Source organism: Pteronotus mesoamericanus, unplaced genomic scaffold (assembly GCF_021234165.1).
Source record: "Pteronotus mesoamericanus isolate MK-2021 breed Mesoamerican mustached bat unplaced genomic scaffold, CSHL_Meso_final contig_1, whole genome shotgun sequence".
In the NCBI taxonomy this organism is placed as follows: Eukaryota; Metazoa; Chordata; class Mammalia; order Chiroptera; family Mormoopidae; genus Pteronotus; species Pteronotus mesoamericanus.
The window spans coordinates 4515857-4539113 of NW_026554998.1; the positions used below are offsets into that span (position 1 = coordinate 4515857).

Consider the following 23257-nt stretch of genomic DNA (forward strand, 5'->3'; position numbering starts at 1 on the left):
CATTAGCAGATGATTTTAAAAATCAAAGCCGGTGGCCCTCAGCCTCCTGCGAGAGCACGGGCGCGGGTCCGAGGCGGCCCCGGCTGGCGGCCCCCCGGGGCCGCGTCCTGGCCGGCCCGCTCAGGCTCCGCTCTGCCCCCAGCCTCCTGCGGGAACAGTGGATCCGGGCCAAGTACGAGCGGCAGGAGTTCACCGACCTGGAGAAGCAGGAGCCCTACTCAGCAGGTAAGGCGGCTGCGGTGCCCTCCGGCGGCGACCCAGTGCTCGGCGTCCCTGCCCCTCGGCCGGGCCTGAGGGCGGCGCCGCCGCCGGACGCGGCGCTGCCAGGAGGGGACGCCGCTGCGGCAGCGAGAAGGCCGCGGGGCGTCCTGGGGCGTGAGGCGCCGTCTGCCGGGCGCAGGTCGGGGCCCCAGCTCCGGGCGGTCAGCGCTTCCGCCCCCTGGTGGTGCCGGCCCTGCAGGGGCCTGGGCTCCCGCACGCGGGCTCTGTGAGGACAGGGCCGTGGCCGCGCCGTGTGGCGCGGTCAGTCAGGGAGGCCGTGGCCCGGGCACCGCGGCGCGTCTCCGCACTGGGGAGCCGTCCTCCCCGTCCTCACGGCCTGTGGGGGGGAGCCGGGCTGGGCTCCAGAAGTGGGGGCGGCTCTGCGGGGTGACTGGGCGGCCGCGCGGGGGGCGGTGTCCTGTCCAAGGGCTCCCCCGGCCCGCGAAGGACGCGGGGATTCCCGTGGGCACTTCCTGCCCTGCTTGGTTTGCCGCAGGGACGCTTTCTCACCCTGGAATGCAGAAGTCCCCGCAGAGGAGAAAGGGGAAACGCAGGCGCCGGGACGGGCCGGCTCTGAAGCCGCCCTGAGGCCTGCCTCCCGCTCCCCACAGCCGGCACCTGCCGGCCCGAGGCACCCGGACCCGGATCGGGGCCTTGCTGGGCGGGGCGGGGCGGGGGGGGCGGCGTCTGCAGCCGGGCTCGGGGGACGGGCGGTGGGCGGACACGTCGCCCTCGCCGTCTCCGCGCAGGTGCTGGCAGACCTGGCAGGACCCGGTGTCAGGGAGCGGGGGGCGAGGGGAGGGCCAGGCCCCGGGCGGACCCGGCGGGCAGCGGCCAGCCCGGCCAGGGTCGCGGGCGTGTGGGCCGTTCCGGCCCCGGTGGCTGGGGTGACCCCGGGCGACAGCTGGCCTCGGCCCTCCCGACACGGCCCCGCCCGGAGCCAGAGCCTCAATGGCTGCCTTTCACCGGCAGACAATGCGCCCTGTTGTCCAGGGGCCGGGCGCCTGGGCCACCCCCGTCGCCGACCGACACGGCCCCCCGGCTCCCTGCTGGGGCTGCAGACCCCCGTCTCCCCGCCCCCCGACGGCCCCCGGCCGCCCCCCCACCCGTCCTGAACGTCACGGGGCCGGCGGAGCCAGGGGCCTCCCGAGGGCAGTGCCAGAGCCCTCCCTGGGCCTCGGTTTCCCCGTCTGTCGCAGGGGACCTGGCGCCCAGCCTCGGGTGGGTGTCAGAAGGGCTACGAGACGAGGCGTCACGGCGGGGGCGGGGTGGCCGGCGGCCCCGCTGGGGCGGCTGGTGGGGGCCCAGCGGGGCGTGCGCGAGTGCCGTGCGGCGGGGAGGCGGGGGCGGGGGGCCGGGCAGGCCGCTCTGGCCTCGGCCCACGTGCCCCACCTCCTGCGGGTACCTGCCGTCGTGGCCCGTGTGTAGCCTCCGGGTTTGGGGCACGTGGACGGGAGGGGGACGGGCTTGGGCTCATGGGGTGCCCCGGGGGCGGCCGCCAGCCCAGCTCTGCCCGCTGCCGGGACACGGGGTCGGGGCGTGTCCTGGAGAGGCCCGCAGGCCTGTCCCCGAGCACGGGGCCTCTCTGCGTGTGTGCCCTGCGCTGGTCTCTGCGGGGGTCCCTGGGGGGACGGTGACACCAGCCAGCCCCCCGGCCTCCCTGTCAGCCGCCTGGGGAGTAGGACTCGGTTCCCAGCTCCCTGCTGGCTGCTCTGTGACCTCGCAGAGGTCAGGCAGTGTCTCCGGGCCCTGGCTTCCTTGGGCACAAAATGGGGACACGGCTCCGTGCCCCAGGAATGGACCCACTGGCCCCCACTACAGCCCATGCCCAGTGCCCCCGGCAGCTCCTGGCTGCTGCCGCGTGAAGGACAGAACCCGCGGGGACCGTCCCCCTCCCACGTGCCCCGCCCCCACCCTGTGCCCGGCCGAGCCCCTCCCCGGCCTGCGTCTGTCCCAGACGCTGGCCCGTGTGGGCGGGGGCCGCTGTGCCCGACGGTCTGGGGATGCGGACGCTGTCTCCCTGCTCAGTGCTGCCCAGGCCCAGCCCCCGCGTGCTCACACGCATGCACGCACTCACACGCATGTCTGCAGTTCACGCAGGCACAGTTGCACAGGTGTTCCCGCCGTGCCTGACCCTGGGAGGCCCCCGCCATGGGGACCAGCCTCAGACGCCGCAGGCTCGGCCGCAGGAGGCCAGGCCTGGGGCCCACGGGGTCCGGCCGGGAGAGCCTGGGCGTGGTGACCCGGGGCCCGCAGGCTGGGCGAGGACACCGACTCAGGCCGGGGCCCCACCAGGGACCCTGCCCAGCGCCCAGGAACTCACCGCTGCTCTCGCAGAGCCTGCTGCTGGGGTCGTGGGGTCGCAGTGGGCCTCGGCCCTGTTTCGGGGCGGGGGAGCCCCCTGCCTGTCCCAGGCTCTGCTGCCATCTGCTGGGCCTCGCAGGCAGGGCAGGCGGCCCCATCGGGGTGGCCGTGGACGGGGGCTCCGTCTCTGCGCCTCAGTTTCCTCTTTTGTACGATGGGGCAGGAGCAGGGAGTGCCTTGCAGGTCGTTCTGGGGATTAAGTGGGATGACGTGTGTCAGGTGCTGGTGGGCCTCACCCGGAAGACGCTCGGTGACGGCAGGTGCCGTTCTGGTGGGTGGCATCCCCTGCCGAGCGAGGAAGCCGCACCCGGGGTGCCGCGGGGTCCACGGAGCCCGTGGGTGTGGGCCCGGGCCAAGTGCGCGCTCGGTCAGCCGGCATCCGCTCCGGCAGCCCTGGCCGGGGGTGCGGACAGCGCGGGGCGGCGGACGGAGCAGAGGTGCCCGCGGGGCTGCGTCGGGGGTGCAGGGCGGGGCAGCCGCCCGCAGGCTCTGGGAGGGGGGGCCTCCGCGGGGAGCGTGCTCGGCCGCCCCGGCTGCTTCAGGAGCCGCTTTCCCGTGGCTGCTGCCCCGAAGGCAGAGAAAATGAAGTGGCCCCTCATCTCGGCGCGGGGGGCTGCCTGGGCAGTGGTTGGGGGTCACACGGACAGGTGTCGGCTGTCCCTGCGGAGCCCACGTGCCCTGCCTGCCACCCCGCGGTCCCGCCTGGAGGCGCCTGCAGGGGATGGGGCCGCAGAGGCCGCAGCTGAGCCGCTGACGGGGATGGGGGGGGTCCCCTGGGGACTGCCGCCTACTGCCACGCCCTCTGCGTGCGGCGGGGCTCCGGCCACGCGGTGGCCTCCAGCCCTGTCCGCTGTGGCTGCCTGACCCGCGCCCCTCTGCCCACAGGGTACCGGGAGGGCTTTCTCTGGAAGCGGGGCCGGGACAACGGGCAGTTTTTAAGCCGGAAGTTCGTGCTGACCGAGCGAGAGGGAGCCCTGAAGTATTTCAACAGAAATGATGTGAGCCGGCGGGGGGGCGGGGCGGCACCTGGGGCGCATCCTGGCCTCCCCTTGGGGCCCCCCGACAGCGGCACCGTGTCCCCGGCTGCCCGCCTGCAGTTCTCAGGAACCACGCTCGCTTCCCTCCTCCTCCAGGACATGTTCCCTCCAACCTGGGGCCCTGGTCACTCCCTGGGACACAGAAGCGAACTCGTCCCTGGGGGGCACTCCCGGGCATCCGAGGGACAAGCGAGCACACGTTGGGGCAACGCTGGTTCCCCCAGGCAGGTGGGGGGAGGGGCCGGAAGGTCCCGCAGCTGGCGAGCCCCCCAGACCCGCTGAGGTCAGCGGGGCCTCGGCCTCTCCAGCCCCGGCAGCCCCCGGGCCAGGACGGGGCGGGGGCTGGGCAGACGGGAGCCTCTGCTGCAGGGCAGGGCGCCTGCCCAGGCGTTGAGGCCCCTCCTCGTCCCCTACGCGGGGGCGACGTTACCGTGGACGCACTGCCCGGGGCACCCAGGCCCCACGGAGCGCCCCGCCCCTGCCCGCCCCCGGGGCTTCGCGCCCCTGCCCGCCGGGCGCTGAGTCCCACCTTGCTTCCCAGGCCAAGGAGCCCAAGGCCGTCATGAAGGTGGAGCACCTGAACGCCACCTTCCAGCCAGCCAAGATCGGCCACCCCCACGGCCTGCAGGTTACCTACCTGAAGGACAACAGCACCCGCAACATCTTCATCTACCACGAGGACGGGAAGGTGGGCGCGCGCGCGGCCGTGGGGTGGGTCCTTCTCGCTCTGGCCGCGGGGCATGTGGCCCTGGCTGGCGCCGCGCTGACCTGCCCTTGTGTCCCAGAACGGGTGCTGTCGGCCGCGGGGTCCGAGCCTGGGCAGGCGGCCCGGGGGTCGTGCCCGCGTGTCCTGGTGGGGGCTCTGCCTCGGTGCCCGTCCGGGACACGGGTCCGTGGTTTCTCCCCTGTGGCTGCGTGTCTGGGTTGTGCTGGCCTCGGGGTGCGTGGGGACGCGGGTGGTGGCTCCTCTGAGCTCAGCGGCCTCTGCCCAGGGGCCGCGGGCCCGGGCTGTGCTGGGCTGGCAGGTGTTCACCCCGACTCGGTCTGTGGATGGGGGGCCGGGCCGCCCAGCTGCCTCCTCCTCTGTGGTTCGGTCGGGGTGGGTTTTGCGTTGCTAGGAAGCGGCATTTCATCCAGGCCGCCCGTTGCCGTTTCGGGGTGAAACTGTAGGATGTGCTCGTGGCCCCTTTCACTTCCGCGGCCTTGGCAGCGGCGCCCCTCTCCCCTCTGGTTTTTCTGGGATCGAGTCCCCCGGCCCCACCGTCCTGCCGGCTCAGGGCGCGTTGGTTCTGCGGGCGGTTTTGAAGGGCCAGTTCCTCTGTCTGTCCGTCCACCCCTTCCTTCATCTCGGCTCTCATCTCAACGGCTTCCTTCCTCCCTGGCGTCGGGCTCAGCGGCCGCTTGTCCTCGTTCCCCAAGCTGTAAGCCAGGCCGCTGATGTCAGCGCCAGCATCTGCGGGCGGGAACTTCCCTGCTGGCACCGTCTTCTCGCACCCCACTGATCTTGGGGTGCTGTGCTTTCGTTTTCATTTGTCCCTAAGTATTTCCTAACTTCCCTTGTGATTTCTTCTTTGATCTGTTGGTTAATCTCCACGATTCTGTGCATTTACCAGCTTTTAAAAAAATGTGTATTGAGTCGTAACTCCATCCGTTGTGGTCGCAGATGCTGTGTGTGACATTCCTCTTGTTGAAAATTTAGCCCCGGCGGGCGCGGCTCCGCGGACGGAGCGCCGGCCTGTGATCCGAAGGGTCGCCGGTGGGGTGCCCGGCCAGGGCACAGGCCGGGGTTGCAGCCAGGCCCCCAGTTGGGGGGTGGGCGAGAGGCAACCGATCCATGTTTCTCTCCTGCTCTTTCCTTCTCCCTTCCCCTCCCTAAAAAAAAATAAAATCTAAAAAACAATTTATATTTCATTGATTGTGCTATTACAGTTGTCCCAATTCGTCCCCCTTGGCTCCCCCTCCGCCCAGCACCCCCGCTCCCTCACATGTCCCTCACGTGTCCCCGCCCTTGTTCATGTCTGTGGGTCATGCGTGTAAGGTCTCTGGCCGCTCCGTTGCCTGTGCTGCACGCTACACCCTCACGGCTGTTCTGCGACGACCAATTCGTGCTTGGTCCCCTCCCCACCCCCCACATCGCCCCCGTCTGGCGGCCGTCCAGACGCTCCCTGCGTCCACGACTCTCTGTCCTTGTTTGCTTAGTTTCTTAGATTCAGTTGCTGAAAGATCCGTACTCACCGACACGTCATTGTTCATCTCCTGTTCATCATGATTTGATCGTTTTCTAGAGGAAGTTCCTTTAGCGGTTCCTGCGGGGGCGGTTCGGTGATGAGCTCCGGTGTCCGGGAAGCTCTCCCTCTGCCCTGCGGTTCTCACCGACCGACGGCGCCGCTGGGCAGGGCCCTCTGGGCTGCAGGCCCCGACGTCTCCTCACTTCGCACTCCTTGCCACTGCCTTCCGGCCTGGGCAGTCCCTTTTGAGAATCCGCTGAGTCTTATGGGGGCTCCTCTGTAGGCGACTCTCCGCTCTCTCTCACTGCTTTTACGATTCTCTTTTCCTTGGACTCCTGGAGCTCGTCTTGGGGGGCAGGGCGGCTGGGCGTGGCCGCCTCAGCTCTTCTTCCCGAGTGTCTTCGTTTCTGCCTCGCGTGGGAAGCGTGGTTTTTGCCTGACACAGGGGTTCTTGGTGGACGTTTTTTTCCTTTGAGCACGTCGAAGAGATGAGCCCTCTGGCCGCCTAGGGCCCGATGGGCAGCCGGCCTTCAGTCTTGCCGGGGGTCGGCCGGGTGGGGGCCCGAGGCCCCGTGCTCGCTGCTGCGCTCCCCCTCCCAGACTCCTCTGTCCACGGGCTGCCACGCCCTGCCCCCCGCCCCCGGGGTGCCCTTGAGCCCGGGCTCTGGCCTCGGCCGCCCCCCACCGCCCAGGGCAGGTTCGCCCAGGTCTGCACCCAGGCTCACGCCGTCGCGGCCACGCACACGCAGTCAGACCCCAGCAGGAGGGCGAACCAGCAGCTTCTCCTTCCGGAGCGAGGCTCTCCCGGGAGCCGAGAGCTCTCCCCAAGCCTGGTTCCCAGCGTGCTTAGGACCCCCCGGACCCTGCGCCAATGCGCCGAGGCCTCGGAGTGGGGCACCCCAGGGGCGAGAGCTCGGGCTGGGGGGCGCACATGCCCGCGGGCCCCGCGGCTGCACCTCGCTCCTGCCCTGCGCCTGGCCCAGGACGCGTTTCGCCCAGGCCCGCGGCCTCTCTCGGTTCGCTGCCTCCTGGGGGGCGTCTCTGGGGCCCGCGCGCCGGACTCGGTGGCTGGAGCCGGATGCTGGGGGCGGCTCCGCGCCCCTCGTTGCCCCACCCAGCCCTGCGGCCGCCCTTCCCGGCTCTCGGGTGTCAGCCTCGAGGCAACTCCCCTTCTGGTGGAACCGGCGTGACTCGCCCCGAGGGACCTGGCTCCAGGCCCCGGGACACTGAGCCGAGGGAGGGCAGCGCAGAGGGCGAGAGGGAGGCGCTGGGAGGGGCCGGACCCGGGATGGGCCTTGGGGGCCGGGGGGCGCTGCGGGGGTTCTGGGCAAGAGGCGCAGGCCCCCAGGCAGCCCCCGCCGAGAGGTGAGGCCCCGGGGCCCAGGCGGCGTCAGGCCCTGGACACCAGCCCACGGCGCGGTCTGCGTGGGGGGGTCCCCACCGCGGGGCCTCCCCGTCCCTCCGGGCCGCCCGGGTGCCCCTGGGAGGGGTTGGCCGGAGTAGGAGGGGCAGCCTGTCCTCCACCTCAGGCCAGGGCGCCGCCAAGCTGGGAGGTGGGGGTGGCCCGGAGGGGCCCGGCCGGCCCAGCCTGAGGCCTCGGCCCACACGCAGCCTCCGCCCCCAGGAGATGGTGGACTGGTTCAACGCGCTGCGAGCCGCCCGCTTCCACTACCTGCAGGTGGCCTTCCCGGGGGCCAGCGACGCCGACGTGAGTGGCTGCCGCTGCGGCTGCCTCCTGGGGGTGGGGCCGGGGCTGACCAAGGGCCCCCACGCACCCCCGAGGCCCCCTGGAGGGACCACAGCAACCCTCCTTGATTGAGTGGCGGGGGAGGGGCGGACTGGGGGCTGAGCCTGCCCTCCCCGCAGCTGGTGCCCAAGCTGACCAGGAACTACCTGAAGGAAGGCTACATGGAGAAAACAGGGCCCAAGGTGCGTCCACCGGCCGCCTGGGCCCCCAGGGACGCGCGTGGGGGTTGGCGCCCGTCACCCGGGGGCGGTTGCCGTGGAGGAGGAAGGTGAAGCCTTGGCTCACAGGCGTGTTCCTAGCGGGCCATCCTGGGGGGTGGTCACGGCCCCCACGATGTTTTGTAAGAGCGGGGGCCTCTCAGGTCGGGCCCACGCCTCTCCAGCCCCAGCCCCAAACGGGCACGTACCCCAGGGCCCAGGGACCCCACCATGCGGACCTCGCCTGGGGTGCGCTACGGTCAGAGGGTCGGGGGCCGGCCTCAGACCCGACTGGTCCTGGCCCTCCGGCCCCCAGCAAACAGAAGGCTTCCGGAGGCGCTGGTTCACCATGGACGACCGCAGGCTCCTGTACTTCAAGGACCCGCTGGTGAGGGGGGGGCCCGGCCCAGGGCAGCGGCGGCCGCGCAGGGCAGACCCGCCTCCTGCCCCCCGGCCTGACACAGGGCGGGCGCCGGTGGCCAACTCCCCAGGGGAAGGGGAGGGAGGCGCCCGGGGCCCCGCCCGGCTGCACACCACGCTGGGCCGGAGGGGGAGCTGCCCCGGAACAGCCCCCGCGTCCTCAGCCGCCTCCCCCTGCAGGACGCCTTCGCCCGGGGGGAGGTCTTCATCGGCAGCAAGGAGAGCGGCTACACGGTGCTGGACAGGCTGCCACCGTCCACCCAGGGCCACCACTGGCCGCACGGCATCACCATCGTCACGCCGGAGCGCCGGTTCCTGCTGGCCTGCGAGACGGAGGCGGAGCAGCGGGCGTGGGTGGAGGCCTTCCGGAAGGTGGTGGACAGGCCCATGCTGCCGCAGGAGTACGCAGGTGAGCGCCGGCCGGCCGGGGGCCACGCCCCCGCGCCCCCGCGCCCCCGCGCCCCCGCGCCCCCGCGCCCCCGCGCCCCCGCGCCGTGACAAAGCCCGCGCCTGTCCCTTTCCAGTGGAAGCCCACTTCAAGCATAAGCCCTAGCGAGGGACGGTCCCGGAGGCCTGAGGAACATGGATGCGGCGACGTGGCAGGGGCCGGACGGCAGGGCCTGCGGACCGAGGAAGCAGCCGCTGGCGCCGGGGCAGCCCGGGACCTGAGTGGCAGCCGCTGGCGCCCGCGTCTCTGAAGCCTCCTCCGTGGGCTGCCCGCCCCCACCCGCCGGGCCACCCTTCCCAAGGGCCCAGCAGCCCCTCCCTGACTCGCCCTGCCCCCCGCACAGGCACCCGCCCGGCCCGGGGCTCGACGGGGCTGCGGGGGGCCTGCATGCCCCCCTCAAGAAGTATTTATTGAGCATCGGCTGGGTGTCACTCTTGGGGTCCCGGGGCTGGAGGGGAACGCGTGGTCCTCACCCTCGGCTGACCTGGAGGCACGTGGGTCCTGGGGTCAGAGGCCTCCCGGCCGCCTGCGCCGGGCCCTGGGGGCGCCTTACTGTCCAGGCGCTGCCCGGCGTTCACCCCTTTCCCGGCCTGACCTCACCGCCGCGGCCCCTTGAGGCTGGAGGCCCGAGCCCCGCCCACCCCCGTGGCCCCGCCCCTCAGCGGCTGCGCCACCGACACCCTCCCCGGTGGGGACGTGCCTGGGAGAAGGGGGTGGTGCGGACTATGGGGGGGGAGGGGTCCTGACCCCGTCCTGCTGCCCCTGCCCCCGTGTCGCCCCAGAGCGAAGCAGGGCCTGAGGGGCCTGGGTTGAGGGCTTGCCCCGAGCAGGTGGGGGGGCTCCTCAGGACAGATGGGGCCCAGTCCTGTCCCAAGTCACCCAGGGGCCACCTCCCTCGCCAGCTCAGACCGGCTGCGAGCCTGGGCTGGCGCTGCGGCCGAGGGGCCCGGCCCCCCACGGAGCCCAGCTGACAGGCCCCCAGGGCGCAGGACAAGGGGCGAGGGCCCCCTCCTGACCAGGGCCTGCTGCAGCCGGCCGGCCGCCGTCCACTCCCCCCGCCTGAGATGAGCCCTGGGCCGGCCTCCCGGCCCCTCCCCCAGGCCCGGACGCAGGGCGCCCACTCTGCACGCGCACGTGTCCTGGGCTCGTGCGCCGGTGCGCGCGGCGCCGCGTGCGCCCCTGCAGGCCGGGCCGGGAAGCCGACCCCGCGAGCAGCCCCAGCGCTCGAGGGAACCGCACCAGGACCAGCAGGGAGGGTCCCTCAGAGCCGGGCAGGAGGCCTGCCCCGCACGGCTGGTCTCGGGGCTCCCCGCGCCCCTGCCTGGATGAGGCCAAGCCCGTCCTGGGCTGAGGGGCCGCACAGGCCCCGCTCGCCGCCCAGTCCTACCGGCTGGACCCCCGTGGGGGGTGGGGGCAGGGACGCTGCGCTCCCGGGAAGCCACCGCGCCGCGGGGGCTGTGAGTGACGGCCAGGACACCGCCAGGGCAGGTGCGGGGCCTGTGCGGCCGCTCAGCTGGCACTGGGAGCGTGTCGGAGCCCCTCCGGGGTCCAGCCGCCCGGAGACCTGCGCCTGTGCCCACGCCCCTCAGGGTGCGAGTCCAGCCGGCGCACCTCCCCCACGCCCCCCACACCACCTCCTCCCCAGGGGCCCCGCGGGCAGCTGAGGGCCTCCCAACCTCACGTGCGGAAACCGCGCCCCTTCTCCTGTGGGCAGATTTGGTTCCTCCAAATTGAAACAGAGCGGGGCCTCCCCGCACTGCCGTCCACTCCGCCCGCCCGGCCATGCCCTGGAGCCCGCTCAGGAAGAGCCAGTGCTGCAAAGCCCAGTATAAAGGGTTTATTTAAACTCAACAATTAACACAAACCTTCCTTTAAATCCCATTTTTACAGTGAATAGAGTTGCATACGTTGCATCTTCCATGCATGATCACTGTGCATTAATCTACAAGTCTTAGTTTTAATTGTGAAAAAATAAAGCGTGTCCTGTCTCCATCGCCGGGGAGCGCCTGCGGCCGTGAGTCCGTTGGCCGGGCCGCCCACTCGCTCCTGGGCTGGTCGTGTGGCTGGAACCTAGGACGCGGGGCGGAGGCAGCGCCGCCCGGGGAACCGACACGGCACCACGAGGCGCCACCTGCAACCTCTGGACGTGTACACAGGGCCCGGCAGCAGCCACGGTGCCCGGGGTGTGGCACGGGGCCACCGGCCACCACGGGACGCGCACGTGGGGACGGCCCAGCGGCAGTGCCCCTGCACCCAAAGCAAACCAGAAACACAGGCTGGGGGGGCGGCCCGCAGGCCTGTGCTTTATTGGGGGTCAATCGGAGGCCACGCGCAGCTGCTGCAGCCTCGGCCCCGGAGCCGCGCCGGCGGAGGGCGGCGTCAGTCCAGCTCGATGGGGCTGCTGTCGTCCTGGCTGTCCTCGCCCTCCTGCTCCGAGGAGCCCATGAGGCTGCTCAGGAGGTTCCCTGGAAGCAGACGCACCGTCAGGGGCCCGGCAGCGCCCACCCGACCACGCTCCCACCCCGGCCTGTGGCCCCGCAGCGGGGACCCCTCCACGGGGGGCACTCGGAACATTCGCAGCAGGTCTTGCCAGCGGGGACGCAGCCTGGCCGCCCGGGGGGAGCCCGAAAGGTCGTCACAGAAGCCCAGGGTCAGCCCGAGGGCAGGCTGGACGTCACGTGCGCACACACGTCGGTTTGCGCGCCCAGGTTTCACCGGCTGCACAGAATGTTGCCGCCTGCCACCCGCCACGGGCAGTCGCCGCCGACACTTCGGCTTTTCGCGTCTCTAACTTTTACCCGAAGAACCACGGCTGCGTTAACACCAACTCAGTTTAAAACGTCCCTGTAAGCCAACCACCACGGAACACACACGTGGGGAGACGCAAACCCCACTGTGGACAGGGGGCCGCTTCCCCGGACCCGCGCGCCAGCCGTGAAGGCCGAGGCTGGTTCTGGACACTGCGATGGGGCATGTGGCTGGGGCCGAGCCCAACGACACGGCCACAGCGAGCGGACACGTCACCGTCATGGGGGTGCGGAGGGAGCTGCGGGTGCAGGTGCGTATCAGCCACAGGGGACACGCAACACATAAGGCCTGCGCTGAAAGGGACACTGCTTTCCCACCCGCAGAGGCAGGAAGCCCTCCTGGGGGCGCACGCGGCAGCGAGCCCGACGGGGAGCGTTGGCCGGCTGTCCAGGTGCCGCCACCAACCCGAGGGAGGAGCCCCGCCCGGCCCGCTTGCCCGGCGCCCACAGAAGCAACGGGCGGGCAGTGGGCGTGGAGGAGCCGCCAGGCGCCTGCGGTCACTGCTGTCCGGCCCCCGGGGGCATGTGCGCTGAGCCGGGGACGGGGGCGGGGGCGTCCCTGCTCGGAGGAAGGCGGGGGCTCACGTCTGAGCGGGGAGGCGGCAGCCCGCGTGGCGCCACGGCGCGAGGCCGCGCCAGGTGGGGCGGGACACGGGGCAAAGGCCCGATCTCGAAAGGGCCGACCACGGGCCTCCGACACCGGCTGCGACGGCGCAGCAGACACGCGGGCGAGACCCGCGAGGAGCCCGGCCACGGGGCAGGGGCCACTGCACCCCTGCCTCCCAGGGACGTGTCCCCGCTCGGCCGGGAGACCAGCACGACCCAGCCCCCGACGAGCGCCGCGGCAGAGCCCCCACCAGCGCCCGGGCATGACCCCGGGGCGACAGCACCCGTCCTGGGACGCGAGGGTGCGCCCCGCGGACGGAGCGAAGAGGAGCCACGTGATTGTCTCAGCTGATCCACGAGGGGCACCTGATGGAGCTCGGGGCTCACAGGTGCAAACCCTCAACAAGGCAGGCGCGGGAGGCAGCGGCTGCCACGCGCTGAGGACCAGGCGGGACGAGCCGCAGCCGAGCCCGCTCCGCGGCGAGAGCAGGCGCGCGCAGCACGGCCCCGCCCTCCCGGCCTGGGCCCGCGAGCAGGGAAGGCAGGAAAGGCAGCCAGACTGGAAGGGAAAAGGGGAAGCACCTGTTGGCAGACGCTGTGCCCGTACGTGCCCCAAACCCCGACGACGCCAGGAACTGCTACAACTGATGCAGGAATTCAGCAAAGTTGCAGGACACAGCACCGACATGCAAAAACTACGTGCATTTCTATACAGTGACAGTGAACAACTTTAAACAAGACTTAGAGAAACAGTTCGATCTGTAATAGCACCAAAGATATTTAGAAAGGACATGTACAGTGGAAAACGCAAAGGTTGCTAAGAGAAACGCAAGACGATATAAATGAAAACACACCCCCGTCTACGGAGCAGAAGGCCGCAGACAGCGACAAGGTCAGCGTCACCCAAAGCGACCTGCAGGCTCCGTGCGGTCCCGCCCTCTCCACAGTGCCAATGACATTTTCTGCAGAACCAGGAGAACCCATCCTGAAATCCCTACAAATTTCGAGGCAGCCACGCGGCCAGACCGGCCTCGACAGAAAGGAACGAAGCTGGAGGCTCCTGTGTCCTAACCCCACACGAGGGGAGCAGCCCCCGGCGGGAGCAGAGACCCCGGGGGCAGGGCCCGGAGGACACACGGAGGAGAGACCCGCCTTCAGGTCGGGGCCGGACACACGTGGGAGGGAGGAGGTCAGACCCTTAAGTCGTGCAGACAAAAAAAAGAACTAAAAACGCTCCCCAGATCAGATGCAAGAGCTGACATGCTGAAAGGCTGCGGTGACAACAGATGACAACACGGGACGCTGCCCGACCTTGGACCCGGAAGGGTTTCTTGGGTATGACACCAAAGGCACAGGATAAAAAAAACACAACAGAATTTCACGGAACTTTAAAAAACCTGTGCAGCGAAAGACGCCATCAAGAGAGTGAAACGCCAGGGGGCTGGGAGCACACGGGCAGAGCAGAGGACGCGCGGCGGCGACAGCCCGGGGCGACCCCAAGGCGGGGTCACCGCACCCCCACCACGCGGGTGGCAGGGGCGGCCCCAGGGTTGGGCAAGGGGGTCCCGTGTGGGCTCATGGGCAGCGAGGGGGGCTGAGGGGGGCTGCGAGGGCTGCATGTGTGGCTGAGTGGTGGGTGGGAGCCTCTGAATTTTGCTGTGAACCTAAAACTGCTTTAAAAAGTCTTAGAAAAGATAAACCCACAGAACAGGAAAAATATTTGCAGTATGTCATCTAGGAAACCCAAACAATCCAACCGGAAAGCGGCCACAGCGAGGGCCATGGAGCCCAGGGAGGGCGCCCCACGTCCCCCACCCCCGGGGACGGCGAGACACCACCGCCCGCCGTGAGGGGGGCAGCTTCCAGCACACAGGACACGCAGGCCTCGTGCGCGGCGGGCGGGGCCGCGCGGAGGTTCTCCGAACGATCGGGCAGAACCACCGCAGGACCCAGGCCCGGCAGGCGGGACGGCAGCCGATTGCACACTCAGAGGTGGTGCAATGGCACGTCTCACGTTCCACGTATTTTACCACAATAAAAAAAGCCGGAAGGGAAACCTGGCCGCCTTCCTGCGGCCCTGGCAGCTGCGGGGTAGGGGGGGTCCCGGGGGGGGGGCCTCAGGACGCCGCGGCGGCGCACAGCCTTACCTAGCAAGCCTCCGTAGGAAGACGTCTGCTTGGGCGGCACCCCGAAGAAGAGCTGTCCTATCCTGTCGAGGTACTGAGGGGCGGGCACACCGTGAGGGGCCGCACAAGACCCCGCGCCCGGGCCCCGCCCGCCCCGCCGGGGGCCGCCCTCACCTCGTTGTACATGGGGTCCCGCCGCAGGGACGGCTGGTACTGCTCGCACAGCACAGTGAACACGGTCAGCTTGCCCCTGGAACCAGACAACGGGGGCACAGCTCTGCGGCCCGCCCAGAACCAGGGGCAGGACGGGGAGCCCCGGGGAGCCTGCACCCGCGCCCACTCACCCGTCCACGGCCAGCAGCAGGAACCAGAGGAAATTGAGCAGCGGCCGCACGAACGGAGGCCCGTCCTCGATGGACGGGTGCTTCTGGGTGTATGTGGTGAACACCACCGACGCGCTGCTCTTGTTTTTTAAACAGAGAAACCTGGGGGGTGAGAGTGCGGCCTCAAGGGGCGTCCAGGGCCTGCTGACCCAGGGCGCCTGGCCGGCCGGGGCTCCACAAGGCGCAGCTGGGGGGAGCGAGGCCGTGCGGGGCACGTGTGCAAGGCCGGCACAGGTGTGGGCGCCGCTCCCTGCGTGGGCGCGGTCGGCCCTGGGGCCCAGGTTCGAGGCTCGGGGAGGCCGCCTCCCCACAGGGGCAGGCGGAGGTGTGGGCAGCCGCAGTCAGTCCCCATTTTTAAGGCACAAACGGGGACCCACGAGAAGGAGGCTCACAGAGACAGAGAAAACGTCTCCCCCAAACGCCCCGGAGCCGGTGCCTGCGAACTTGGGACGGTAAGACACGCCCTGCGGTGCCAGCTGCGCGTGGCAGCCCTCAGGCGCGGGCGGGTCCCCCTCAACTCACAGGACTCCCAGCCCCAGTGCCCGGCCTCCACGCCGAAGCGTGTCCGTGGGAGGAAGCGAACAAATCCCGCGTGAAACGCTCCCATCAGGACGAGGACGGGCTCGGGCGGAGACCAGGCCGGGCCCCCGCGCCGCCGGCCCCGCGGCCGTGCGTGTCGGCCCTTCCAGACACACCGTCGGAAAGAGCAGAGGGCGGGCAGGGCCCAGGGACCGGGCCCGGGCCCGGGCCCGGGCGGGGGGCCGTGCCCGTGGGGTCGCGGGGACGCGGAAACCCCCGCGTGGAGCGGCAAGCCCAGGCTTTGAAAAGGCCTCCAAGCCCTGCGCACACCGCGTTTCCAAGCACCAAACCTGCCCCTTACGCCTCCTGCACAGAAACGCTGCCTCTTGCTCAAAAGAACGAAAGCCCGAGGGCACGGGGCAGAGAGGACAGGAAGATGGGGCCGTGGGACCCCAACGCGGCCCCCGCCCCACAGCCCAGCCGAACCCCCCAGCGGCACGACTCCTGGGGGCTGCGAGCAGCGCGGCCCGCGGTCGGGCGGACGCGGGCACCTACTGGAGGACGGCCTGGGCCACGAACATGTCCACCTCGCTGCGGAAGCCCCGGGCGGCGGAGTACTCCACCAGCATGTTGGCGCAGCCTTCGCCGTCGGTGGAGTGCAGGAAGTGGTACCGGGACTCGCAGTAGTTTTGTTCTACGGAGAGAGAGAGCGGCTGTGAGCACGGGCGTCCGGCGCCTTCCCAGACCGGCCGGCGAAGGGTCGCCTGTTCGAGCCCCCAGCGGGGCTCACGCCGAGCCGCGGGGTTCGGTCCGGGTCAAGGGTGCGAGAGGGAGCCGACCGGTGTTTCCCTCCCTTCCCCTCTCTCTGAAACATAAACAAAACATTAAAAGGAAGTCAAGACACGTCCTGCTCCAGCTCCCCTCCGTCAGGCTGCGCCCCCCGCGCGGAGGCGGGCACAGGCCAGCCCCGCGAGTCCCTCGGGCCCTGGGGCCCCGGTGCAGCTGCTGCGAGGGCATGCGACGCCGCGGAGCTGGCCCTAGCGGGCTCCCGCCACGTTCATGTTGGTGGCACCCTGAGACCCACCCTGAGCCGCCCATGCTGCCTCGGGGGCCCGGGGCCCCTCCCACATGCTCGCCGGCCCCTCTGAAGCCCAGGAGGCTGCGGGGGGCGAGCGGGAGTCGGGCCGCAGCCGGGGCCGGGCTGCACTCGCCGACAGGTGTGGGGGCCCCGGCTGCCCGCCATGGGCCCGTTCCTCACGGAGCTGTGCCCAGCGCGGGGGACACCCGGGTCCGAGCCACGGCTGCCAGCCTGGGGAACAAGGTCCTGAAGGGGGGGCCTGTGGGGGAGGCAGGGCCACCTCCAGGGACCTGGGGACTCCTGAGAGCAGGGGACCCCCCTGTACCGTCATGGCCCAGCCTCACGGCCCGTCCCGGGGGGATGGCTTAGCTGAGAGGGGACCGAGGGGCACAAGCGTCGGCGCCGGGCCCTCCTCACACCTGCCGCAGCCGAGACGCCTGGTGGCTTCTCTCAGACAGAGCCGCGGAGGCCGCCCCGGGCCCGCGCGCAGCAGACCCACCTCTCCACAGGGTGAGGGCCAGCAGCTGGTGCAGCCGGGGGTGGCCCAGCCTCCCGGACCCGCCGCTGGACCACTTCAGGGCTCTGGACACAAAGGCCACCCGCTCCGGGGAATTCGGGTCCATGAGGCTGAAGAGCTTCGCCAGGTTTTCTGGAAGCGACACACACAGGCCCTCGTGCAGAGCGGCGAGTGTGGCCTCCGTGCCTCCCGCACACATCCGGAGGGGGGCCCCCAGCCCTGCGGGCCCCGGCCCCCGCCCCCGCCCCCGGGAGCCAGCCCGCTGCGGGGAGGCTCACCCAGCAGCTCCTCGGCCACCTGCACCTCGGCCTTCTCCAGCGACTCCAGGGCCAGCATGGACAAGTCCGCCGCGCTGTTCTGCTACACGGTGTGGAAGCAAACGCGGGTCCCGCTGTTAGAAAGCTGCGTGTTCCAGAAACCCCGTCCCTGCGGCCGAGCAGGGACGCCCCCGGCTCACCTGGCCGTGGCTGAAGAAGAGCAGGGCTCCCGAGCACATGAGCTCCCGGGCCTCCACGTGCTTGTTCTGTGACATGTACCTGCGGCCGAGCACATGGGGCAGGGAGCCGGTCACGCCCGGCCGCACACCAGGGGCCGCCGGCTGGGGGTCCTGCGGAAGCGCCCACCGCCCCCAGGCACGGGGCCCGACACCCACCGCATGGCACCCGCAGGCCTGGGCCCCAGCTCCCTCTGGGCGGACCCCCAGGACCGCAGCCGCTCTCCGAAGGGGCCGCCAGGCCGGCCTGTCTCCGCGCGTCCACCACACACGCGGGACTTGCTCACCGTGGGCAGCGAGACGCGATGCCTGGGAGACAGCAGCCCCAGGCGGGGCCGCTGGCGTCCGGGGAGGGGCCGAGGGGCAACGCCGAGCCCCCAGGACAGGCTGGCCCCGCCGCCCGGGCGCGCGGCGACCCCCGCGCGGCCGCCGGGGAGCTGGGAGAGGAGAGGAGGGCGAGAGGCAGCCACGAGGGCGACAGCGGAGGGAGCACTGGCCGCAGGCGGGGCCGTCGCACCAAAACCGGGTCTGGCCGCAGGACGTCACCGCACGGCCCTGCATCTTGCCTTCGTTCGCTGATTTTGCTCTTATTCTTTTATTTTTAAAAGACTTTTTTTAGAGAGGGGAAGGGAGAAAGAAACAGAAGCACCCACGTGTGGCTGTCTCACGTGTCCCCCGCTGGGGACCCAGCCAGCACCCCAGACCTGTGCCCCCGACTGGGGGTCGCACGGGCAACCCCCCTCGGTTCGCAGGTCGGTGCTCAGTCCACTGAGCCCCACCACCTGGGGGTCTTGTTATTGTTCTTAAAAACAGCACCATGCCCAGCAAGACGGACCCCGTGTGCCTCCCCCAAAATCCACAACTTGTCACCCCCACAACTCCAAAGCCCCCCCCCCCACAGGAGCCCTGAGAGGCCCCGACACTGGACACTGGAACGGACCCGCGCAGGGCGCGCCCCGGCGCCTGTGGGCCAGCCCCGCCCGCGACAGCGCTGCTCGCGGGCCCCAGAGGGTGCGGTGGCCGCGGGGCAGCAGCTCGAGCCAGGCCCCGCCCCCCGCCCCGCGAGCACGTGCGGGGAGCGCCACCTGCTGGAAGACGGAGGAATGGCTTCTCATTGCCAACCTGAGTTCATTCAAATCCAACAGGCACCTGAGTAAAAACGATCTGAAAGACCAGGAACAGCAAGGCCGCCCGGGAAGAACGCGGCACGTGTCCCGAGACCAATCGCAAAGCCGGGGAGGCAGTGCCCGAGGGCAGAGCGCTCCCAGCAGCCGCCGGTCCCTGCGGCCCGGCCCGGCCCGGCGCAGGGCTCTCAGGGGGCAGCCGCCTGCGCGCGGGAGGAAAGCGCCGGACCGGCGCCGAGCCCGAGCAGGGGAGCGCGCGTCGGGGACGGCAGCCGGAGGCCGGCCCGTAGGACGGGCCGGTGCGGTGGCAGGACTTGGGAGAGGGTCCGCCCGCGGGACGGAGCCGGTCCTGGGAGGGCGAGGAGGGAGCAGGAGCCGCACGGGAGGAAGGACGGAGAACTTCCCAGATGCGGGGAGGCCTGGCGACCTCGACGCCAAAGACCTTCTCCAGGACACAGACTATCAAAACTGTCGAAAGTGAGTGACCAAAAGGGGTAAAGAGAAAAAAAATAAAAGCGTTCTCAAGGCGGGGGGGAGGGGGAGGAGCAGACAGGGACCTAGAGATGCCACCAGGTCGCAGGCTTCCCAGCAGACACTCCCAGCCGGGAGCAGCCAGAGGGAGCCGAGAGCCACCGCCAGCTGCGCCGCGACCGGCAAGGTCGACCCTGTTCACGCGGGAAGGAGACGCAAAGGCTTCTGCAGAGGGACACTGAGGGGTCTGCACAAACCTTTCGGGGGACAAACCCACAGAAGCAAAAAGTTGCAACTGTGATTCAGAACAGTGTTACACACTTAATCACAGTGTAAAAGTTGAAGAGAAAAAGGAGCATTAACGTAACTATCGCTGCTCCAGTTTATCAGAAGTGATGAAGGAACAACGTAGCAGGAGACCATCGGTGACAACAGAAACACCGACAGGGAGGAGGCCGGGGGACCTGGCACAGGCCAAGAGAGATAAGCAGCGAGGGGAAGACAAAGAGCTGCTTTATCCGCGGCCGCTCTACCGCCCTCGCCGCAACCACAAAGCAAACATTCCGAGCTGGGACGGGAAACGTGGAGAGAAAACAGGGAAACGTCAGAGAAAACCCCAACCTGCAGCCGCAGCCAGAAGCGCAAGGGGAGGGAAGGGGCGGCAGCAGCGCCAGAGCGATCGGGACACACGAGCCGCTGTGCCAGCCGCAGCCGCGGCCCCTCCCGGCCAGCGAGGCGGGACCGAGCGCCCCGGCCTCCGGGGACCGGGGTGCAGCCGCTGCGGGGGGCCGCGTGACCCCAGGACTGAGAACCTAACGAGAGACAAAGACAGACGTTCTACACGGAGAGGCGGACGACCCATCCAGACAAAACGACGTCTGTGAAGGTGTCAGCAGAGCGAGGCCCGAGGAGACGGGCCTGCCCACTGCCTCCCCGGGGGGGACAGAGGCAAACGCTGAGCCGAGCTCAGCCCAGGGACCAGCGGGACCAGCGGGACCAGCCGGCAGGGCCAGCAGCCACACCCACTCCCGGGACACACCCCAGGTGACACCCCGTGGCCGAGCCGCCCAGTTCCAACTGCGCAAAGGAATGGAAGCAGCGCAGAGCGGGAGCTGACCCAGGGGGTGGGCGGGGGCCGGACTGTGTCCAGCCCACCCTGGGCCGCCGCTGGGCAAGGCAAACGTGCCGCTGTACACGCAGCGAGTCTCGAAATAACCACACCGAGGGGACTCAACACGTCAGCTAGACCGGACCCCGCTTACACAGAACTGTAGACGGTGCGAGGCGGTCGACGGCGCGGGCCGTGGAGCCTGGGGCGCGAGGGGAGCCGGTGCAGGGGGTGACAGCGTGGTCAGAGGTGACACGCAATTCAGTGTCTCGATCGGTCACTGCTTCACCAGTGTAAACGTGTGTGAAAACTGGCCCAACCGTACGTTTTACGCAAATCCTCACATCCGGGTGTCTGCACACGTGTGCTTGTGGACAGGTGTTAAAGAGTGAGCGTGACGCGGTGCGCCCGGCTTCCCAGAGCTGTGCACGGGGCAGGCCCCGCAGGCGCTGCGGTGTGGAGGGTCAGGGACACCCCAGCCTGGGGCGGGGTGGGGGGGCTCCGATTACTCGCCCCCAACAAGGCCCACGGTTGACCGTTCACTTCTCAGGACGCCTGAAGGGGCAGCGGGGCCCCTAAAATAACCCATGCAGAAGCCGGGGCTTGGAGGGTTAACGAGGGGCCGGGCAGGGTGCAGGCCCACCAGGAGCAGAGGTGGGCCGCAAACCCAGGCAGCCGTCACCGCAGAACTGGCTCAGAACAAGAAACAGCGTGTTTGTTTTGGGGCGATCCAGTTTTGTTGATTAATCGCCGGGACAAACAGTGACGCAGGAGTCTCAGGACCGTCCAGCACCAGGCCGGCCTTGAGGCTACAGCCGCTCCCACTGCGGCCCCGCTGGCGCTGGCGGGCCGAGGACGGGCGCAGCGCCCACCCCCGGCCTGCCTGTGGGTCCCTTAAAGACCCATCCACGCGCCATCCAGCTGCGCAAGCTCGGTCTGCGGGACCGGGTTTACTCCAAGCAGAAACTGGTCAGCTAAAGCCAGGGCGGACACCACCCCCCGAGGGCCCGAGACACTGATTCAACTGCCCAAAGAAAAAGCCTGGTACCCGGGCCTCGTGGTGCCAAGGGCGAATCCCGCGAGTCACGGGCGGGACCCACCTTGGATCAGACAACCGGCCGCGAACCGCAAAGCGTCGCATGGGGTGTCGGTCACTCACAGGCGGGCCGTCCCCATGTTAAAACGGTGTGACGAGGAAAGCAGTTGCTGTGGGACGTAGGGACCCCGCGACACCGCGCCCAAGGGAGCCGGGGCGCCGGCCGCGCAGCGCGGGAGCCGGTCACTCAGCCCCCAAGGCCGCTCCTCGGGGAACGGCGGCCCCACGGGCACACGGGCGCTGCGGCACAGCCCAGCGCACGTGGCCGGCAGCCAGCGCAGGTGCCCCCGCCGCGGCGGGCGGTAAACAGCGCTGCTTCGGCCGCTACGCCGAGCGGACTGAGGGCACCGGAACGGAAAGCGAACGGGCCGGATGCCGAGTGGGAGGAAAACCGCGAGACTCCGTGTGCGGGCTTCCGACGCCGCGGCGCCCGGGGGACCGGCCGGGGGTGGGCAGAGCGAGCGGGGGCGAGGCCGGGGCGCTCCACCCGCCGCCGCACGGCCGCCCGTTCCCACGGCTCGGCGGCGGGCAGCGGCGCGGGCCCGCGGGCGGGGACCCCCGGGCGCCGGCGGCGGGCAGCGGGTACCTGAAAAACAGGGTCCGGTACATCTGGTGCGCCTCGTAGTAGTCGCCCTTCTCGACGCTGGCGCGGAGCTTGCCCTCCACGCGCTGGACACCGCCGCGGTTGCGGGCGCCGTTGCGGGCGCCCTCCTGCTCGGCCATGGCCATCGCCGCCGCCGCCGCCGCCGCCGCCGCCGCCATGGGCCGGCGCTCCGCGCAGGGGTGACGCTGTCGCAGGCGCGGTGGGCAGCGGCTCTCGGCTCCCGTCCCGGCGGCCCCGACGTCCTCTACGGTGGCCTGCGAGGAGCCGCGCGCGGCCACGTGACAGCGGGTGGGGGCTGCCACGTGACCGAGGCCTGCCCCACCCCGCAGGCGGCCACGTGACCGTGGCGGCGCGCTGACGCCGCTGGGCGCGCCGCTGCGTCGGAGCGGCGGGCCCGGCGCCCCCGGCCGTGGGCCTGGGGCAAAGCTGCCACGGGTTTCAGCCGTTTCCGCGGCGCGGGGCCGAGCCTCCAGGGCGCTCCGGGTGGCGGCGGGCGGGCGCCGGACACTGGCAGCGCTAGGTCCGTACCCGCCGGGCGCGGGCGGGTGTCGCGGCCCCGCGGACGGCGGCCACTCTCCCCCGAGCGGCTCACGCGCGCGGGCCTCGGAGCCCCCCACGGCCCCGGTCTCTGCGGGGCAGCTGCTGCCGGAAGGAAGCCCGCGGTGGGCGGGCGCCCCCCGGCCTGTCTGCGCTCCGGCCTCGCTCGCGCGGCGCCAGGCGCCCAGTCGGCCGTCGGAGGCACCGGAGGAACGCCGCCTGGTCCGGCCGGGCGGGGAGCCCCGGGACGGAGCCGCTTCCCGGAGGCGGCGCCCTCCCGCCGCCCAACCCGGCGCCGAGCCGCCCCTCCCGCACAAACGACGCACGCCGACTAGAAACAGGTGGTTTTATTATTCATCGGAAGTATCCCATGCACTTTCAAAAATTAAAACTCTTTATTTAAACATTTCAATAGCATCTTAGTTCGGTGGCAGCAGCAGGAGCACTACCAGAGACAGGTATTTGGAAAAGCATTTACAAAAATACACCGCACAAAGTCCTATCTTGCATCTTTAAAAATAAATTAATATTCAAAATATGTCCACCCCAACTCCCAAATTTAGTTTTATATAGGAAGTTCTGACATATATTTATCCTGTAATATATGAAACATCTGTATACACTTTCGACCAACTCAGCTGCATAGGCATTAGTTCCAATTCTGAGTGAGTGACAATAAGAGCCATAGTTTTTGCGTATTTCAGGACTGTTGTGCAATATACATAAAACGCCAGACCACTCAGCATCATCATTTTTCTCTCTGAAAATACACTTACGTTACACCAACAAACTGTCTCAACCCAATAAAGCTTAAATAATTTTTAAGGTAAAACGTGTAACACCGCAAGTGCCCTGTGGCTAGCTCATTATATTATAAAGTCTGCTCCGTTAAACAGTGTCAATATTAAATACTAATTATAACCCAAACGAGTGTCACGATGAGGAACGGGGGAGCGGCGGCCGCCCTCGGGCCGGCGGGTCCCAGCGGCGCGGCGGGTGCTGGGCCGGGCGCACGGCGCTGCGGTGGTTTGACTCGGCCGCCAGCTGGGCCTGCTCCGCGGATGCCGCCCGTGTAAAGCAACCTTC

The 23257-nt window shown here is 69.7% G+C and overlaps 2 protein-coding genes across 3 annotated transcripts in view; one reads left to right on the top strand and one right to left on the bottom strand.

Annotated features, from left to right (window-relative positions):
- The window catches only part of ADAP1 (ArfGAP with dual PH domains 1), a 28208-nt gene extending 18377 nt beyond the window's left edge, over nucleotides 1–9831 (top strand). Inside the window, exons 4-11 of one of the 2 annotated variants that reach the window (XM_054574065.1) lie at nucleotides 143–225; nucleotides 3511–3623; nucleotides 4204–4350; nucleotides 7502–7598; nucleotides 7757–7819; nucleotides 8151–8222; nucleotides 8435–8663; nucleotides 8779–9831. In XM_054574065.1, the coding sequence (XP_054430040.1) occupies nucleotides 143–225; nucleotides 3511–3623; nucleotides 4204–4350; nucleotides 7502–7598; nucleotides 7757–7819; nucleotides 8151–8222; nucleotides 8435–8663; nucleotides 8779–8800 (826 nt within the window). In that variant the 3' untranslated portion in view covers nucleotides 8801–9831. The remainder of the gene's footprint in view (nucleotides 1–142; nucleotides 226–3510; nucleotides 3624–4203; nucleotides 4351–7501; nucleotides 7599–7756; nucleotides 7820–8150; nucleotides 8223–8434; nucleotides 8664–8778) is intronic. The other variant, XM_054574146.1, reaches the window with a different exon arrangement.
- A 698-nt stretch (nucleotides 9832–10529) lies between these two features.
- Nucleotides 10530–21864, bottom strand: GET4 (guided entry of tail-anchored proteins factor 4). Its single transcript, XM_054574186.1, has 9 exons — nucleotides 21617–21864; nucleotides 17196–17274; nucleotides 17017–17095; nucleotides 16721–16870; nucleotides 15699–15837; nucleotides 14586–14726; nucleotides 14416–14491; nucleotides 14263–14335; nucleotides 10530–11167 (listed from the first exon to the last, which is right to left on the bottom strand). The coding sequence occupies exons 1-9, from the start codon at nucleotides 21790–21792 to the stop codon at nucleotides 11082–11084; spliced, it is 999 nt and encodes a 332-aa protein (XP_054430161.1). The 5' UTR covers nucleotides 21793–21864; the 3' UTR covers nucleotides 10530–11081.
- Nucleotides 21865–23257: the final 1393 nt, after the last annotated feature.

Coding starts and splice junctions, on each gene's coding strand:
- GET4 (XM_054574186.1), bottom strand. CDS start 21,792: ATGGCGGCGGCGGCGGCGGCGGCGGCGGCGGCGATGGCCATGGCCGAG. Junction 16,871..17,016: donor GGTGGCCGAGGAGCTGCTGG/GTGAGCCTCCCC, acceptor TGTCGCTTCCAG/AAAACCTGGCGAAGCTCTTC. Junction 14,492..14,585: donor CTGCTGCTGGCCGTGGACGG/GTGAGTGGGCGC, acceptor GTCTGGTTCCAG/GGGCAAGCTGACCGTGTTCA.